The sequence below is a fragment of the Mus caroli genome, chromosome 5, assembly GCF_900094665.2.
Source record: "Mus caroli chromosome 5, CAROLI_EIJ_v1.1, whole genome shotgun sequence".
NCBI lineage: Eukaryota > Metazoa > Chordata > Mammalia > Rodentia > Muridae > Mus > Mus caroli.
Window position 1 is genome coordinate 100,323,355 of NC_034574.1, and position 20,352 is coordinate 100,343,706.

At 41.2% G+C, this 20,352-nt stretch overlaps 2 protein-coding genes across 2 annotated transcripts in view; both read left to right on the top strand.

Annotated features, from left to right (window-relative positions):
- Positions 1-17,867, top strand: part of Ephx4 (epoxide hydrolase 4) — a 27,086-nt gene extending 9,219 nt beyond the window's left edge. The window contains exons 3-7 of the mRNA XM_021163935.2: positions 454-611; positions 928-1,056; positions 7,336-7,439; positions 14,542-14,690; positions 17,495-17,867. Of these exons, the coding sequence (XP_021019594.1) occupies positions 454-611; positions 928-1,056; positions 7,336-7,439; positions 14,542-14,690; positions 17,495-17,723 (769 nt within the window). The 3' untranslated portion in view covers positions 17,724-17,867. The remainder of the gene's footprint in view (positions 1-453; positions 612-927; positions 1,057-7,335; positions 7,440-14,541; positions 14,691-17,494) is intronic.
- A 1,516-nt stretch (positions 17,868-19,383) lies between these two features.
- LOC110295425 (lysophosphatidylcholine acyltransferase 2B) overlaps positions 19,384-20,352 on the top strand; it is a 4,325-nt gene continuing 3,356 nt past the window's right edge. The window contains exon 1 of the mRNA XM_021163934.1: positions 19,384-19,809. The gene's annotated coding sequence lies outside the window, so the exon portion shown is untranslated. The remainder of the gene's footprint in view (positions 19,810-20,352) is intronic.

A 20,352-nucleotide genomic window follows, 5' to 3' on the forward strand; every position in this document is an offset into this window, starting at 1 on the left:
TGCTTTTGACCACTGAGCCATCTCTCCAGCCCCTACCTAGTTTTTTTTAAAGAGTAATTTCTGGTAGTTTCCACTTAGACAGCCTTTACTTTTCTGGCTTGTTGGTTGGTTTTGAGGTGGCCTGTCATTATGCTGACCAATCAGAATGTCCTCAAATCCGAGGAGGCTGGTTCCTGTCAGTGTCCAAGGTATCTAGGAGTATGGTGCCTTTCTCCATGCCTTGCTAATGCTATTCTTGATATTAGTCAACACTTATTTATGTCTGTGTGTGTGTGCATGATGCGGCATGGCACATGCACGGAGGGAGAGAGAAAATGTGGGAGTGGGTTTCTCCTCTTGCCACATATGTTCTCAGGACCAAGCTTGGGTAGTCAGGCTTGCTGCTGGGAAGCAGCTTTAACCACTGAGCTGTCTCCCTAGGCTACTGTTCTTAATGTTTCTTTTTCCCTTCAGGTATTCTTGGCGCCATCAACTGAGAGAATTTAAAAGCGAGTACAGAGTTGTTGCACTGGATTTGAGAGGTTATGGAGAGTCAGATGCACCTGCTCATCAAGAGAGTTACAAACTGGACTGTCTAATCGCAGACATAAAGGATATTTTGGACTCCTTAGGTAGGTTTGCCTTTTAAAAACGTGTGTGTGTGTGTGTGTGTGTGTGTGTGTGTGTGTGTGTGTATTTATCTTTTGAGACAGTATCTTATGTAAGCCAGGCTGGCCTTGGACCCCTGCTTCTGCCATCCAAGAACTGGGATTGTGAATTCGAGCTACTGACCCTGTTCAATAAATATTTTTACAGTGTATAATTTATTGGGGAATATCTGGTAAGATAGTGAGTGGTAAATAGCTTCAGAAATGTAACTGTTTTATGTGAGATAATGACTTCACCTATTTCTTTACAATGACATCAACATGTTTTTCTCGGTCACAGGGTATAGCAAATGTGTCCTGATCGGCCATGACTGGGGAGGCATGATTGCCTGGCTGATTGCTGTCTGCTACCCTGAGATGATAATGAAGCTCATTGTTATTAACTTCCCACATCCAAGTGTATTTACAGGTGAGTTTAAACTTTTATTAAGCTACTTCTGCCAATGTGATAATTCTGTTATGTCCAGATCTCAGGGTCCCCACAGACTCCCAGAAACCACCAGGAATCCAACTTGTATGCAAAAGCATAGAGTCTATACTCCGAGCTTGAGCTCAGACATCCCAACCTCTCCAGCACAGTGGATCATGGTATGGAAGGGGCTGAGCCAGTACAAGCCTTGCCTTTTTATCATGGTTGCAGCAGGGCTTAAGGGACTTTTCAACTTGGCAATTACATGTTCAGATGGCATTTGCTTGGCACATTTCTACTGGTTAGTATTGATTTCAGCTTAGTATGAACAGTGGTTGCTAGCTTAATCAATCTATTTTGAGACATTAGTTATTTTCCCCTGAGAACTGATTGGTTGTTGCTAGAGGTGAAGTGGCTGTTTGTTTAGGGGAATTGTTGTTGTTGCCAGGGTGACATGGTTCCTGGAATAAAATGGATTTTTTTCAGTAGCTGAGTTCATTCTAAGGGCAAGTTAATCATAAAATGGAGTGTGAAAGCAAAATGTGGTTTGTAATGTTAAGTTGGGCCCCTCAAATTCACCATCACCATTGACACTTTGGATTCAAACCAACAAAATTTGGTTAGCACAATCTTTTGAAAGTTAAATGAAGTCTGTGTCAGTCATATCTGTAATCTGAGCACTTGGGAGGTAAGACAGGAGGGTGGGGAGTTCAAGACCAGCCTGGACTACACAGTGAGATTGGGACTCAAGGACAGATAGATAATAAATAAATGTAACCAACTAAACAAAGATGGCACATGATACATGATGTTATATAGTTTAATTTGTTGCTTTGTTTTTTTCAGACAGTGCCTTACATTGTAGCCCAGGCTGACCTGAGCTACAATGTTTCCGATTCACCCTCCCAAGTACTGGAATCATAGACATTTTCTATCAAGCCCAGCTCTTACCGTGTTTGTGTGTGTGTGTGTGTGTGTGTGTGTGTGTGTGTGTGTGTTGTGAACTAAGCCCTGGTCTCTAAAATTGCTAGTGAGGCACTCTACCACTGAGCCACACTGTCAGCTTAATACTTTGATTTTAAACCTTTCTGGGGGTAGGAAAAATCTAAGGGAATTTAGCTTCCTATTTGCTTATATAATTTTATTCATTTTTGGACAATATTTCACTTAACTTGGAAAGGGATAAGGGAGGAAATCTGGTGGCAGTGCTTTGAAAATCATAAATCCTGGCAGGAATTAATTCTCCTCTTTTCTGAATCCCTTAGCTGTTGAACACAAAAGTTGTCTTTAGAGCAGTAATCTTCAACTGTTCGAACTCAGGAATTCTTTATGCTCTTAAAATTATTAAAGACCCTGAGGAGATTTGTTTATCTAGGTTATATCTATAAGTAGTCACTACTTAGGAAATTAAAATTGGGATATTTAAAATATATTTATATATCCATTCATTTTTGAAACTTATTACATGTTACATAAACATTGCATTTTGATGAAAATTAAACAAAAATACCAACTACACTAAGTTTTAGTAAAAAGAATATTTCACGTTTTACAAATCTCTTTAATTCTGGAACAGCAGAAGACAGCTGGGCTCTTCTCTCTGCTTCTGCTTTCAATCTGTTGCAATATGTTCTTAGAACAGAAGTGTGAGAAGAGATCTGGCCTCATACAAATGTGTCTTAGGAAAAGGCACAAGGATTTTCACATCCCTGTCTTCTCCTTCTACCCAGCCTTTGACCATGCCCACTCCCAAGTTCATGACCAATTCTTCTTTAGCGGTTGTTGTTACCCATACATGTGAATGAATAAACACATAAACACAACCACTGAGTCTGTTGAATGTTGCTATGTATATGTTTCTAGAGCTGACTGCTTGGTGTTAGATAACCAATCACAGGATTCATCCCCAGAGAAAACTAATTCTCACTGAGTCATTGTAGCTCTTCACTGGGGGGTGGGACCCCATGAGATTTCTCCTAACTACACTAGGATGGCAACTGGTGTTGAAATTGTTCAGGTCTTGTTTAGGCAGGTACCCATGTTGTTGAGACCTCATGGGTATGGCTTCCCTGGCATAGCTTGAAGGTACAACATCACAGCAGACCTCCTGATCCCCTCTCTGGCTCTCAAAAATCTTTCTACCCACTACTCTGCCTTCCCTAATATCTCTTGAGCCTTAGGTGCAGGAACTGAATTGTAGATGTATCACTTAGGGCTGAGCATCTCAAGGTCAGTTGTTCTCTGCATTTTGACTATTGAGATCTTTGGTAATGGTTCTGCTACAGAACACAGCTTCTTTGATGAGGTAAGATTAAGATGTTTCAAAAATCCTTATTTTCAGTTGAAAGTTTGGGTTGTATCAATGACAGCAGACACTGAGGCTTGTTTTCTTTTAAGTTCCCTGTTGCAGTCATTTTCAGATTATTGGTTGGGACTGTGGCCGATACCTCTGATCTCAGCATTTAGGAGGCAGAAGCAGGAAGAGTTCTGTGAACTTGAGGCTAGCCTGGTTTATATAGAGTTACAGGGCTTCCTAGTGATCCGTGTTGACTAAGGATACTTAGTACATCTTTCCAGTAAAAATGGCATTTCATTAAAAAAAAAAAAAAGAAACATCCTCTCATTAATTCAGCTTTACTTTTGTGCTTCTCTTGACTTCTTGTTTTGAGACAGGATCTCACTATGTAGCCTTGACTGGCCCAGAACTCATTCTGTAGAACACAATGGCCTGTCCTCAAACTCACAGATTCCTCTGCCGCTGCCTCCCCAGTGCTGAGATTAAAGGTGTGTGCCAAGTGCTTCTCTTGAGATCATTCTTGTATTCAGGCGAGTAGCTGAACTATGTCCTCTATTCCTGGCCATGTGGTCTATTGAAAAGATCTGCTCCAAGGTGGAGAATTAACAAAATTAAGGTTTTGTTATCTCATCGTTAAGTGAAACTGGCTTTTAATTGGGTTAATGAGCTGACTTATTTACCACAACTGTGCAGTGGTGAACACCACAATGACCATTAGTGGTTGCTGTTAGGGTCACTGTGTTGTCTTGTGCTCTAACAGAAGCTTGTCTACGCTGCTGCTTTTGTACCAACAGTGCAGATGTCAACATGGCTAAAGCAAGCAAATGATGCCTTAGCAGTGTATGAAATGGACTTATGATCTCTTGGATGCCGCAAAGGGTCTTGGGAACCCACAAGGATGCTCAGGAACTTTCCTTTGAGGAGAGGACAATTTTGAAGGGAACTCTTAAATGCTTAGTAGTGATTAACACCCTGTTGACAATGTTTATATTTGGCTTTGGCAAAATTATAATTTTGTCCTGTTCAAGTATTCCTGTTGGGTTTTCCGAAGTTCAGGTACTCCTAGGATGCACAGAAATTATTTAGGAAACAAAAGGTTCAGAACTTGGAGCTGATGAGGTGGCTCAGCAGGTAAAGGCACTTGCTACCAAACTTAATGACTGGAATTCCATCCCTGTAACCCACACGGTGGAAGAAGAGAAGTGGCTTCCACTGGTTGTTCTCTGATCCCCATAAGCATATGAAGGCACATGCACACCTACACTCAAAAGCACATACATAATGACTATTTTTTTTAAAGTTCAAAACAACACTTTTCTATTTCTCCTCAAAGTTAAACCATTGAGGATGTCAGGGTTCCAATATAGAGATACTGCATATTTTTAGTATCAGGGTTGAATTTTAGGTACACTTCCACCAACTGATCTCTGTCGAGGTAGGGCAGGATGGGTGTTTGGTACTGAAATGCCCTAAGAGTTGTTACACTTAATGGCATGCCTGCTGAATCATCAGGACCCCAAAGTGGATGTCATTTGTTAGTGGTGCTGTGTGATAAACTGTAACTCTTGGCTTCATAAGAAAGGTACTTGGAATAATTATAGAACATGTTATCAATGACAGCTTTAACCCTGTTAGAAAAAAGTTTGGGATTGAGAAGAAATGACATCCAGTCCAACTGAGGCACCTGGACAAGCAAATTTTGCTCTTGATCAAGAGGGTGTGCTTGAAAGAGCAAGCAAACCAAGATAGGAAGTCAGTCCACCAGGTTCTTATTCTAACTCAGGTGGTGCCTGTCTTTTCCCCGTCGGTTGTGGTCTGATCTCACAGTCTTAATCGGCTAGTTTGAAAAGAATTGACACACAGGAAATGAAGAAAGAGGATGGGGTCACTGCTCCAAGGAAACAGGATCACTACTTGGGGCCATCAAATTCCCAGAATATCCAGCATACCTTTGTGTAAACAAAAGTTGTACTTGGAGTGAGCAAGTAAAACATTTGTATAGGTTGCTGGTGTGGATAAAAATGTGAGTCCCTTGTTCTAAACACAAGTTCTATAGTGTTTAATAGGAAAGACCCATATTTGTTGTTTCTTATAACCCTACCAAGCATTGTCAGATGTTTTGCCTGGATCTGTTTTCCTTCAGTTAAATTGATTTCTTTTAATTTAACATTGAATAAAGCTTCAATGATGAATTTATAAAACATCTAGCATAGAATGGTCAGTGCTCCTAAAACCTCCAGACAAAATGAAAACTTGAAACCCAAGTGTCCATAGCAAGCAGAACAGAACACAGTACCTTCTGTGTAATCAGATTTCTCCTGCTTTGTCTTCAGTGTCTTGTCAAGTAATTAAAGTTCTTACAATTCCACACCTACCCAGGCAGGCTTCTCCTCCTGACTCATCTCATGAGTCCCCTCCTGGCCTCAACACTGGCCACAATGGTTTTCTATCTGCTACTTGCCCATCTCAACTCCAGGACCTGGCTCCCTCTCACCTGTCAGGTGCTGCATCCAGAAGGCTTCTCTGGCCATCTTTATAGATGGTCCCCACCCTCTGTCCCCACAGACAGGAAGTCAGTCCACCAGGTTCTTATTCTAACTCAGGTGGTGCCTGTCTTTCCCCCATCGGTTGTGGTCTGATCTTACAGTCTTAATTGGCTAGTTTGAAAAGAATTGGCACACAGGAAATGAAAAAAGAGGATGGGGTCACTGCTCCATTCTCATTAAGATTACCTTGTTCTATGTTCCATGTGATATGTGTTGCCGGGGATTGAACCTAGAACCTCATGCACATTAGACAGAGCACTCTATCACTTACATTCAAGTGTGCAATGAAACCACCAAACTGGACCACTCCATGGATAGAAAGAAAAGTTCACTGGGATAAATGACCTATTGGGAGACTTCCAAGGCTATCTCTGGGGTGGGAGTTGGGAGTGGCCAAGAGAAGAAAAAGAAAAGGAAGCAAATTATATTTGGTGGCCAGCAGGGTGGGATTCTTTGAGATGATCCTGGCTGTTTGGATTGGCCAGAAACAAGATGCCCTTGCCCATGGTAGTTGACCTTTGGGAACAGAACAAGGGAGATTCCTCATAAACAAAGGCCAGTCTTGAGGTTTCTTTTTACCCAGCCAAAGTCCTTCTATTAGGACATTGTCACTAGGACTGCCATTTTGAGGGGTCCACTTTGGACCTCAGCCATTGCACTGTATCGCTGACATTGGAGTGATCTTTAAGACATGGCAGAAGATCATCTCTTGAGAGCCTTTTCTGTTTGTTGATTGCTAACCCCCCTGGCTTACAGTTGATTCAAAACCTGTCAATGAATGATTTTCTAGATACGTGAATAAACGCATTGAAAATGTTCAGCTCCTTTTGAGGATTCATGATAAGGACTTCAATTTGAATCTGTTTATAAGAAAACTCTTTTAATTAACAGGATGCTACATCATCATAAATTCCTAAGATGATTGTTAGGTCTGGGATATTGTGCTTGGAGGACTAGCAGGGTAATTCAGGCTTCCTGCTCCTCAAGGAGTGAAATCTTGGGGGTTGATTTTTTTTGTTTGTTTGGTTGGTTGGTTTGTTTTTGTTGTTGTTGTTTGGTTGTTGTTGTTTTTTTCCAAGACAGGGTTTCTCTGTGTAGCCCTGGCTATCCTGGAACTCACTCTGTAGACCAGGCTGGCCTCGAGCTCAGAAATCCGCCTGCCTCTGCCTCCCAAGTGCTGGGATTAAAGGTGTGCACCACCACTGCCCGGCTGAATGAAATCTTGGTAGAGGGGAACTTTGTTTTCACTTGAAATGCTACACATTCTCTAAACACTGGAAATACCAAGCAGGATAAAAGAAAAAGGGTATATAGAAGTCTTGCTTGTGTTGTCTTTCATGGGATTGTCTAAAAATGGAAATGGATGTAAGAAGTCCTCTCAATAGTAACTAACTTACAGCTCTTTGATGATGTCTAACATAGTGCTTTCTATTTCAGAGTATATACTGCGGCATCCTGCCCAGCTGTTCAGATCCAGCTTTTATTACTTCTTCCAAATACCACGGTTCCCAGAATTTATGTTCTCAATTAATGATTTTAAGGTAAGTCAAACAAATACTTTATTATTATCATTATCATTTATGTCAAATATTTTAACAAAAATCCATCTTTAAGAATGAAAAATGAAATAAAATAGGTGAGACTTAATTAGTAGGCTTAGTTACTGTTCTATTGTTGTGAGAAGGCACCATGGCCAAGGCAACTTATTGTTGAAGTATATTTAATTATACTGTGAACCATGAAATTGTGTTGCTAACTGGCAAAACCCGTTTTCACTTGTGGTGTGACTCAGCCCTAGCACACACCTTTAATCCAAGACCTTCCTGTTTATTGTGAGCAGGATTAACATCAACCCTTGGTCAAGAGGGGGAGCAAGCAACCAGTTGACAGGGAGTGGTTATAGGAAAAAACATAGAGAGCAAGAGGAGTCAGGAGGGCAGACAGAGAGATGCACAGGAAGTAGAAGGGAGGGGACACTCAGTTTGAAGGGGTTTTTGAGCCAACATGGGGTAAGAGGTTTACTCCTCTTGGGAAGTCAGCTGTGGAGGAAGGTCAGCTGGCTGCTTTCTCTGCCTCTCTGAGCTGGGATGTTTTTACCCCAGCATCTGGCTCCTGAGTCTTTATTGGCAAAATTGAACATTTGAGATTTTGTTTTTAAAAACAAAAACAACTTATAAAAGACAGCCTTGAATTGGGGACTCTCTTATAGTTTCAGAGACTCAGTCCACTATCATCACAATGGGGAGTATGGTGGCAGGCAGGCAGGCAGGCAGGCATGGCACTGGAGCAAATAGTTGAGAGCTCATATCTGATCCATAAGTTGCAGGCAATGGGGTGGGGGCTGGTGGGGGCTTTTGAAACTTTAAAGCCTACTGCACAGTGGCATCTACTCCAACAAGGCCCACCTCCTAATCCTTCCCAAACCGTTCCACCAACTGGGGACCAAGCATTCAAACATGGGCCTATACAGGCCTTTCTCATTCAAACCACACAGTATGTTTAAAAGACATTCTGTGAGGCTTACTTCTCTTTATATCTCATTGATGTATTTGAAAGCCTGGCTGTTCAGCTTTGTATCTTTTTGTGACCATCTAGAATTTGAATCCAGTAATTTTCTCCTTCAGTTAAAGAATTAAAAAGCAGGAAAAAAATTTTTTTTAACAAGACAGGATCATCAGAGAAATCTCAAGCACAGCAATCAAGAGCAAACAACATTAGCAGTTGAAGGTATTTAATGGGATTGAGAAAACACACACATGCAGCAGGAATACAGAGAAAAAAGACAGCTTGGGAAAACAAAAACCCCATCTCTTCTGGAGTGCTGGGATTAATTAAGTCCTTGAAAGGTCTCCCTCCCCTAACTTAGGGTAGGTCAGTTTGAAACCAGACAGAATGGCTGGTTGGCCCATACCTGCTGTTTTGAGCTGCTAGGTTTTTGTATCAAGTCAGGAAGTTAATCTAGCTATTTTAGAAGTTCTATTGTGTAAATATGTTGAGCAGGTCCATCAGCAGGATAGGAGAAAAAGACTTAAACTTATTTTTTTATTTAAATTTAATTTCTCAGGCTGTTTTAAATTTCTGGGCGCAAGAAACCCTTCTGCCTCATCCTCCTGGCTAGCTAAGACTGGGGATTCATACCAATACACTGGACAGTTAGGATTTTAAAAATTGATTCAAATCCCTTGTTTCTTTGCTTTTTTTTAAAGGGGCATAGTGGCACATACCTGTAATCCCAGCACTCAGGAGGCAGAGGTAGAGGCAGAAAGATTGCCACAAATTTGAATCTAGCCTGGCCTACACAGTGAGTGCCAGACCAGTCAGATGCTGTCTTGATAAACAAACAAGCAAATGAAGTTGAAGCAATTAGGTTGCCTCACACTCCCTCACTGGCTCCTTCAGTGTGGTACCCAGGCTTTCCCTGTGCTATAGATGCTGGTCTAGAGGCTTAATTGGGTTTTAACTTGACAAGAATTTTCAGAAGGGGATACAATGTATTTCCTCATGAGTCCATTCAGATAAACTGGTTGTGTCTGGCTGTCTCCATTTTAGTTATAATGGGCTCCTGAGCTGTTAACACAGCTATGGTTTCCTGGCACCGTGCCAGGTTTATGTTGATACAAGGTTTATTATTTCAGCACAGTATGCAAAATAGCGATTTTCTAATTCCATCATTCTTTCTGTTTTTGATCAACTGGGATATTTTAGTACATCTTTTGTTTGGTGGGTTTGTTTTTATGTTATTTATTTATTTATTGAAACAGGGTTTCTCTGTGTAGCCCTGGCTATCTTGGAACTCACTCTGTATACCAGGTTGGCCTTGGACTCACAGAGATCCTGCCTATGCTTCATAAATGCTGGGATTAAAGGCATGAGCCACCACTGCATTGTTTGGTGTTTTTTAAGTACAATATGACAGTATAAATGTTTCAGGTAATGAGTATATATTGATATGACAATAAATACTAGTCATTATTGTTTTTGAGGCCCACATTATTCCATAGCAGTGAAGTGGGAGCCCCTGCTGCTTGGCTTCTATTTTATTGTTGTGTAATCCCTTAAACTGATAATATCTAATGTTTTACTTGGGAATCTGTTACTTCCTGTTCCAGTCTGGAAGCATTAATTTTTTTCATTTATTCAAGGAACTGTCATTTATTTTAGTGGGAAATGGTATTTAGGGACCACACTGTGGATGTCAAAGTGGTCATGGTTATGGGATTTCTAGATGTTTCCATCACACAAAATCTGTGTATAGTTTTAGAAAGAATAAATGAGTCGTGAAATCTTACTTGTATTTCCAAAACAAATTTAAGGCAGGATTAAGTTCTTTGATATTACATAAAACATTTGTAGCATTCCATATCAGGGCTTAAACAGAGCATATTCAGAGCAGTCTGGCTTGTCTATCTGTCCACCCCACCCCCTCCCTCTCTCATAGGAGACCATTTTACTTAATGTTGTTTATCTCTTTATTTTTTTATAAGACATAATGTAGCCTATGATGTATATGTGTGCCTGTGTAAACAGTTGTAAATGTGTGTGTGATGTACCATTTCAAGGGGAGACCAAGGGTAAGACCGTGAGGAGAAGTGAAAAACATGGAAGGACACAGCAGTTGTCAATGGGGTATAAAGTTAATTGTTTCTCTGGTTTCAACCAAGTCATAGTTATTTTTCTCTTTGAGATGATAACTTAATAATATTTCTCCCTTCCCTCTCCTCATTGACAAATCTCCTGTACACCTCTCCCTACTCTCCTTGAAATCCTTGGCCTCTCTTTCACTATACATATATACATATGTATAGTGTATATACATATATATTCCTGTACATAAGCTATTCAGCAATATAATATTATTGTATGTATGTCTTCAGGGCTGGCCACTGGCACTGGACAACCAATTTGTGTGCTTTTTGTTGGTGACAGCCACCTCTCCTGTCCCCAGCTTTCCTCTGCTGCCTAGAGTTCTTTTTGTAGAGTTGAGGCCCCGTGGGCTTTTCTTTCTCCATCTGCTGTGGTGTGTCCATCGATATCATCCTGAGTCAGCTCATATTCTGGCAGTCGTGTTGGTGAGGCTTGTGGGTGCAGCTTCTGACATCACTGGGAGACACAGTCTCACAGTAAACTCCCTGATCCTCTGGCCCTTAACACCTTTCTGCCCCATCTTCTGAAATCTTCACTGAGGCTTGGGTGCAGAAGCATTTTGTAGATGAGTCCATTGGAACTGGGCTCCATGATTTTGCATCTTGATTGGTTATAGTTTTCTGTAGTGGTTTCTGTCTGTTGCAAAGAGAAGTTTCCTTGACAAGACACAAAGACTATTCTTACCTTTGAGCATAAGGACAAATATTTATAGATTGTTGTTAGGGATTATGCTGGTTTAGTAAAGTAGAAGTTGTAGATTCTCCTCTAACTGCCATGACTTCACTAGCACTGAGTTACCTACATTACCAGTCATAGTATCCCTCTTGTTGGACAGGTCTTAAGTCCATTTAGCAAGCAGTTGGTTACCATCAGGGTGTAAGTGACATTATTGTGCCCTTACTTAGTGTTAGCTTGTCACCCTGACCCTTGATGTAGTTCATAGGTACCATTGCTGGGTAGGACTCCTGGTGGCTTCTCTCCTTTGGAAGCTTGTATGGTTTCTTCGGGTGCCATGCAAGCTACTCCTCAGGGAAGGGTATTCAGGAGAGGTTCCAGCCTAGATGTCTCTGAATCCCATTTCTGAAGTGCATGGTGTCTTCTGCACTAAAGATTTACCTTTTACCCTTTGGGGCAACCAAGAGCAATAGCAATAGCCTGTGCAATTTGGGAATCGCTTAGAGAACCTTCAAAGTGGACATCTCATGTCTGGTATTGGGTTTTTTTTGTGAGGTGGTCTTTGACTCTTAGAGGGAGCACGGTCAATTCAAATCCAGGTATGTGTGCATTTATTTATACATAGGACTATATGTATTATATTTTTTTAGGTAAATAGTTAATAGTATATTTTTGCATCTTTTCCAAACATCCTTACTGTTATTTTACCCCCTTCTTCTGTATCGACCTCCCTTCCTCTCCCTAAAGAACACTTCCTTTCTCATTTCCCGATCAGATCACATGTACCCTGCCATTCCTTTCTCTATTGCTCAGCAACCTCCCTATCCCAGCAATGGTCCTGATTTCCTTTCCTTGTTTCTGTAGCTACTACAGGATATACACTCAAATCTGATGATTTGGAGCTAGGAGCCTCCAATAAGAGAGAATATGAGACATTTGTTTTTCAGGGTCTGGGATACCTCACTCAATATGATTTTTTTCTAGTTCTATCAGTTCTCTCTCTCTCTCTCTCTCTCTCTCTGTATGTATGTATGTATGTATGTATGTATGTATGTATGTATATTGAAAAAGTACATAAATATTCAGTTGATAATGGGTGTCTAAAATCTCAACTGAAGCTCCAGGGCTTCGGAATGGTGTATATAGTTTGCAGTTGAGTAAGTGCTTGTTGTGGTGGCCACCTTAATCAGCCAGTGGCACTTCTATGTTTGAGTTTATTACAGTAAGTGATTCTTTACCCTCATTCCCAGTGGGCAATGGACAGCAGACACGAGTGGCTACCCCAGTATTCTGCTCATTTTATTCTTGTTTTCACCCAGTACTGTAGCCTAGCGACCACTAAAGGTAAACATATAGAAATAGTCTCTATCTTTACATGTGATACTAAGAGCACTTTGTACACCAGAGTGTGACTGAACTAAAATTTATTCAGCAAGCACTCAGTTGATGGGCACTGAGTTTCTTCTGGTCATTTTCAATTACAAATAATATAATTAATCACCTCACATGTATGCCATTTCATGTTTTTGCACATGTATTTTTGTGTAGAAGGATTCACATGTGAAAAGCCATTCCGCCGGGCAGTGGTGGCACACGCCTTTAATCCCAGCACTTGGGAGGCAGAGGCAGGTGGATTTCTGAGTTCGAGGCTAGCCTGGTCTACAGAGTGAGTTCCAGGACAGCCAGGGCTACACAGAGAAACCCTGTCTCGGAAAACAAAAAAAAAAAAAAAAAAAAAGAAAGAAAAGAAAAGAAAAAAGAAGAAGAAAAAGAAAAGCCATTCCATTTTTATTACTTGTGTGTGTAGTGGTTTGAAGGTGAGGGAAGAATTTCCATTGGTCAGTTCTCTTATACCATGTGCGTCCTGGGCGTCGAACCCAGGTCCTTGGGTTTGGCAGCAAGTCCCTTTACCTTTGAACCATCTTGGGAGCCTCTAGGACTCACATTTTAAACAAATAGGACAATGTCTCTGAACAGGTTGTCTGTGTGTTGGGAAATGATGGTGTAGGGCAGTGCTCCATGAAACAAGGGCGGATAACTGGGGAAACTTAAAAGCTTGCAGTTGGATTTTAAAGCCAAATGACAAAACTGACTGGAAAACTCCAGCAGAGGTGGTAAGGACACCAAAGGCCATCTCCTCAAACTCTCACTTAGGAAACTGCTGGGAACCAGGGTATGAACTGGGCTGTGAGGTAAAGTGTTTGCTACTATGGCTTGTGTAACTTTGAAAGAGGATCTTTCTGGTCACTAAATAGTAGCTGAAATATGAAGGAAGGGTTTGGCAGGGGAACTGGCTAGCAGGGTCTTATAGAATGCAAAGAGGCACCAAGATAGGATGCTTTTCAGTGGGGTGAAATACACAAAGGAATCAAAAAGGAAGAATAAAAAAAGTTAGGAAAGCAGAAATGTGAATTGCATCTATAAGCAATGAGACCTTCAGCTAGAGCAAAAGTTACAAGTTATCACTGCCTATCAGTGATAGCTACCATATCCCCACATCAGCTACCATATCCCCACATCAATTACCATGTCCCCCACATCAACTACCATATCCCACATCAACTACCATATTCCCACATCAACTACCATATCCCCACATCTCAACTACCATGTCCCCCACATCAGCTACCATGTCCCCCACATCAACTATCATATCCCCACATCAACTACCATATCCTACATCAACTACCATATCCTCCACATCAACTACCATATCCCCCACATCAACTACCATGTTCCCCACATCAACTATCATATCCCCACATCAACTATCATATCCCCACATCAACTACCATATCCTACATCAACTATCATAACCCCACATTAACTACCATATCCCCCACATCAGCTACCATATCCCTCACATCAGCTATCATATCCCTCACATCAGCTACCATATCCCTCACATCAGCTATCATACCCCTCACATCAGCTACCATATCTGCCACATCAACTGCCATATCTCCTATATCCCCCCCACATCAACTACCACATCCCCCTGTCATCAGCTGCCATACTATCTCCCCCCCCCCCCATTTTTTGAGACAAGGCTCATGAATGGCAGCATGGCCTTGACTGAACTGGAATGTAGAAAAAAATGATCTTGGCTTCTGATCCTCTTGACTGTACTTCCTAAGTGTTGGGATGACAGGCATGTGCTACCTTGCTTAGTTTAAGCATTAATAGGGCTCAACCCATGTTTTTGTGCATGCTAGTCAAATACTCTACCAATTGAACTACATTGTCAGTCCCCAGCTCCCTTTAAAGTAAGAGTCTATTATCAAATAACTGACAGTTTTAAATTATTCTCTTTTGCTTAATTAGGCTTTGAAACATCTGTTTACCAGTCAGAGTACTGGCATTGGAAGGAAAGGACGCCAGCTGACAACAGAAGATCTAGAAGCTTACGTTTATGTCTTTTCTCAGCCTGGAGCACTAAGTGGTCCAATTAATCATTATCGAAACATTTTCAGGTCAGTATAATTTCTTTTAAGTTAAGTAAAATACTTCAATCTAAAGAGATAATACTTTATTATTTTAAATTAAGTTTATTGCTTATTGAGAATGTCACACACATTCCCCCCCCCAGATACATGATATTCTGTGTGTGTGTATGTGTTGTGTGCCTGTGCATATCCATGTGTCTGTCTGTGTATGTGCATACGCATGTGTGCATGTCTCTGTGTGTGCATGTATGTACATCTGTGTCTGTGTATATTTGTGTGTGCATATGCATGTGCATGTATATCTCTGTGGGTGTTTCTGTGTGGGTGTATCTGTGTGCATGTGTGTCTGTGTGTGTGTCTATCTGTGCCTCTGTATGTCTGTGTGTCTGTGTGTGCACACACATATGCATGTGTGTGCCTGTGTGTCTGTGTGTGTGCACACACTTGTGCATATGGGTGTGTGCATGTCTTTATGTGCATGTGTGTCTGTGTGTGAATGTGTGTCTGTGTATGCACACACTTGTGCATATGTGTACCTGTGTGTGTGTCTCTGTATATCTGTGTATTTGCACATGTGTGTGCATATGCATGTGCATCTTTGTGTGTCTGCATGTGTGTGTCTGCATGTGTGTGTGTGAGTGATGGTGATGTGCTCATACTACACAGAGACTGTGTGGCAGTCAGAGAGGACAACTTGGTGTCAGCCTTCACCTTCTAGCAATTTGTTTGAAGCAAAGTCTCTTTTGTTTTTCTGCTACACACCCCAAACTAACTGACCAGCAAGCTTCCAGGGGCTCTCCTGTTTCTGCCTCCCTTCTCTTCATAGGAGTGCTGGGACTACAGATGTTTATACTCCTTGTTTGCCTTTGAAGGAGTTCTGTAGACTTGAACTTGGGTCCTCATGAACCATCTCTCTAGCTCCAGACCCAATATTAATAAGTTTCTCTCATAGAAATTTTAAAATATGGAATAGTAGAGAACGAAAGGTCCCCATATGGCCATTGCTTGTTTTATCCATAATTCTAGCCTCTTATTCTTTCCTTTTGAGTAGATTAATTCTTCTTATATTGTAATGATCATGTATTAACTCACCCAAGAAACATGTTTAAGAGCATGACATGTCCTAGGCTGTCGGTACTCAAGGTACAATGTTGAGCAAGGCAAGGATCCCCAGCTCACAAACCTTGGCAGAGGAAGCAGACACTAAGTAAATAATCACAGTCATGAACCCATGGTTACAAACATACAGAAAGACTTTGAAAGAAACACAAGGACAAGGAGAGTGGACTGGAAAGGGAAAGGGAAATGGCAGGGACTAGAGCTGTGTGGGAAGATGGGGGTGTGACTTTATGCAGCACAGGTAGGGCTGGTGTGGCAGTATGGCACCAGGGAAAATAACAGTTGAATATTTTTTAGCATCTTTAGACAAGTATGGGATAAAAAAAAAGCCTACCAATTCAAAAGGAATCAGAAAAAGAGGGGAAAGGCAAAGAAACCAACATGAACTAAGATAAACAAGACAACGGTAGCAGCCAGGCATGGCAATGCCAACCAGCACTGGAAAGGCTGAGGTTATGAGGATCATAAATTCAAGGCCAGTCTGGGCTACCCAGTAAAATCCTGTCTAAACAAACAAAAAATTCAGCAAATCAGTGTCTTGGTTTCTTTTCTGTCATGTGAACACTCTGATGCATGCCATTTGAGGGGAAAAGGTTTGTCTTAGCTCACAGTCCCAGGTTATAGAGATTATAATCATGACCAGAAAGTCAAGGATGGAAGACCCCACCCCACCTCCAGAAAAGTGTGCTTTAAGTGGCTGTAGGAGGAAAAGCAATCTAATATTTCTGTCCTTTCTGAAGTTTTTTACTTGTTTGTTTTTACTATAATTGTTCACTAGGAATACTTGCACCACCAGGAGAAAGCACTGTGAAGTCTTGGAGAAACAGAGCCTGTGAATGGCAAATTCTTGACTTTGTTTGGGTTGGGTTTTTATTCTTCTTTTGTTTTCTTATTTAGAAGCGTTTTATTGTGTAGCCTTGGTTGGCCTTGGACAAATTTCAGTTTTATAAAAGCTAAATACAATTGGTTTCATGTGTGGGTGTGTGTAGGTGTGTATGCACGTGGGTGCGTGCTGAAGACTACCCAGGGAGCCACCACTCAGCAGCCATGCACCTTGCTTAGTAAGATGGTGTCTTACCGGGAAGCAAGGGCTTGATGATTACACCAAGCTGGCCAGTCAGGAGACCCAAGAGACCTCCCTGCCCTTACTCTGCAGACTAAAGTGCAGGCTACCCTCTCTGCTTTTCACCTGGTGCTAGAGATCCAAGTTGGTTCTTTATTGAAAATGGTTGTGAAGTGCTGCATTCAATGAAGAGCTGACTTGGGTTTTATTAGATTGGAACTATTAGATTCCTTTGTTGTTTTCCTTCTTTAGGGGCTTATTCATTTGTTTTCAGATAGGGTCTCAATTTTGGCCCATGCTGTCCTGAAATTCTGTGTATCCCATGCTAGCCTTGAACTTGCAGGGATGGCCTGCCTTTGCATCTTGAGTACTGCAATTATGTTCACTGACACACTCAGCATGTTGGAACAGCCTTAATGCCCAATGCAGTGCTTCACAATTATTTTTCAGTACCACCTCCCAAGGGAGCTTTTAAAAACATTCACCCTGCCCCAGGATAAGGCTCTTCTACCCTCCCAAGAACCATTTTTCAGCCCTTTAGGGAGATATAGTACTATCCTCTTTGAGGAATGTGCAACCTTCATGAATGTTAAGAACATTACTCAAACTTCCCCAATAGTTCTCAAGCTAATGTGTTTTGATTTTGCAGCTGCCTGCCTCTCAAACATCACATGGTGACCACCCCAACACTGCTTCTGTGGGGAGAGGAAGATGCATTTATGGAGGTAGAGATGGCCGAGGTCACAAAGATTTATGTTAAAAACTATTTCAGACTCACCATTTTGTCAGAAGGTAGCCACTGGCTTCAGCAAGACCAGCCTGACATAGTGAATGGACTGATATGGGCATTCCTGAAGGAAGAAACAAGGAGAGACTGACTTTATCTCCTACAGGGAGTCTTTCATGGAATTTCAAAAAACCTCTTAAAAACTTGTTCCTCAACTTATGTTTTATTAGAAAAAAATACCTGTTTTAATATGCTTGATTATAAATAAATATAGTGATACATGGTACTGAAAAAATTGGTGTAATTCTTTTTCATTGTATTTGCACAGAAAAACATCTGCCTTAAAATGCACAGTTGTACAAAAGGTACCTGGAGAAGATGGCTCATATTTGGCTCCTGGTTTCCTTTATCCTATTAACATATGGTATCCCTGTTAACATATGTATCCTTTTCAAACAAACACTCATGAGCTGGGCCACAATATAAAAGGCGGATCTGCAGTGGCAAACATTTTAATTTAATTGTTAAAACATTGTTTCTACTATATTTTCTAGCCATCAAAAATTCCAGCATCAACTCCCATGGCTCTATAATCTATAAAGGAATCTGAATAACTTGGCCAGATGAGCCTTTCAGGAAATGGATCTTACGTTCTCTTTATGATGAATGATTAAACTATATTTGAAACATGTGTACATCAACCAAGCAGGAAAATACCTTTTTATCCATTTAGTGCAGTAAGAAATTGATACTATAATTCCTTTGAACACTAGAATCCAAGTTTTACAGGGTAAGATATAATTTTTTAAAGCTGATGTACATTGTCGGACTGCTGAACTGTAGGCATGCAGACAATTTTCTTATGAATAAATCCAGTCCCAAGACCCTTAGCAGACCCCAAACTGCAGATGACCCAAAACCTATATGATAGACGCCTTTTCCGTTTTAACCAAGCCCTTACTGTATACTGTGGCTGTGACTCTTTCAGTCTGAAGTGTGATGATCAAATTAGCACCATTCTTTTTCTCTCTTTTCACAGTACAATTTTTCTTTCATTCCTCCTGGGAAATATCTACTTTTTTAATTAAAAGTAGTTTTTATGGCTTCTCTTAGGCATTTGGGGGCCATTAGTGGGTGAGATTAAATAATACTGAGCAATATGTGGATTTTATTTTGCACAAGTGATGCACATCAAGACAGTCTATCTGAAAGTTGAGTGGATAGAGGGAGGCACATGCAGCCCCGCTCTCCTGGGCTGAGATGATTTGCATCTCCAGGTTGGATGAAGCTGAGCAGAGGGAGATGTTATCACATTGCTCAGACACATCATTTCTGTGACGTTTTTCAGTTCATATTTTTAAACCCTGGTGACCACAGGTAACTAAGACCATGGATGAGGGTCAGGGACTGACTACTGCAATAAAATGTTACAGTCAAATATTACCCCACATCTGGCCCACAGAGCATAAAAGAAAGATGATGTGAGAACTGTTTCTTAAGAAGCATGTAAATGCTTTTTAAATTTAAAAATTAAAGGATGCAATTAAAGAAAGCTGAGGGAGTAGAACGGTGCATTGTATGACAAGTCACAGAAGGGACAGTGCTGCTCTAGTCAGGGCTGGCCACTGTCTTGGGATATCCTCTCTGGCAAAAGAGGCAATTAGTAACATGGCAAGTCACAGCATCTTTGTGACATTTCCTGCATTACAGACAGTTGTCATAGTGAAGGAGAATGTGGAGTGTCCTCAGAATTCTCATTGTGTCATAGTAACCTCTAGGCACAATAAAAGTTCAATTTGTTTAAAACCATAGACTGGAGTCTCGGAGTCTTGTAACAAACATGCATGGTAGGGAGTATTGCCAACTTGAAGATGTGAGAACAAGTTTTAACATGTAACTTTACCAATTCCCCTTGTGTAATGTTGGCACCTGGAAGAGACCTTCCACGGAGATCCATCTTGCTTACCAAGCTTTGGTACCCATAGCTCCTCTTGTAGTAGGGCTAACCTGATACATGTCAATAGATGTGAACTCAGGGACCTAAACAATCACTTTCATTTCGGGAAAAGGAATTCAGATTACCAGTTAGTGAACACAGCAGGAATCCTCAGTGCAGCATGGTCAGGATGGTGAGTGCTCCCAGATCCAGAAGAGAGCCTAGTTCACACTAACTGGCTCTATGACGTCTCGAGGACTGCAGGAAGCAAGGGAATCGTCCTGGAAACCGTGCTGACACAGTTAAGTAGATCTTATTTTAGTCAAGTTTCTTTTCAGTTTAGAATGTTGACTGGTTCATGTAGACTAATCTTAACAATATAAGCCCCACATGCTATAGTCAGTTCAGGCCTATTAGAATTAATGTACCCTATTTTTTTTAAAACAATTCATGTTTTGCATCTCACACGGACACATTTGTGCTCTCTTCTCACTCCTCCTCCTGCTCAGCTGCTCTCTCCCACCCCCTTGCCCTTCCCTGCCCCCTTGCTGGTTCCCTTTTTTCTCTACCACTTTCTTCTCTCCAGTTACAGAGCCTATTACTCTCTCTTCTCCACCTCTTCCTCTCTTAAAATCATTCTTCATAAATTTCTATGTATGGAAGAGGGCTCATAAGTTCTTTTTTTAAAATATTTTTATTAGGTATTTTCCTCATTTACATTTCCAATGCTATCCCAAAAGTCCCCCATACCCTCCCCCCCCACTCCCCTACCCACCCACTCCCACTTTTTGGTCCTGGTGTTCCCCTGTACTGGGGCATATAAAGTTTGAAGTCCAATGGGCCT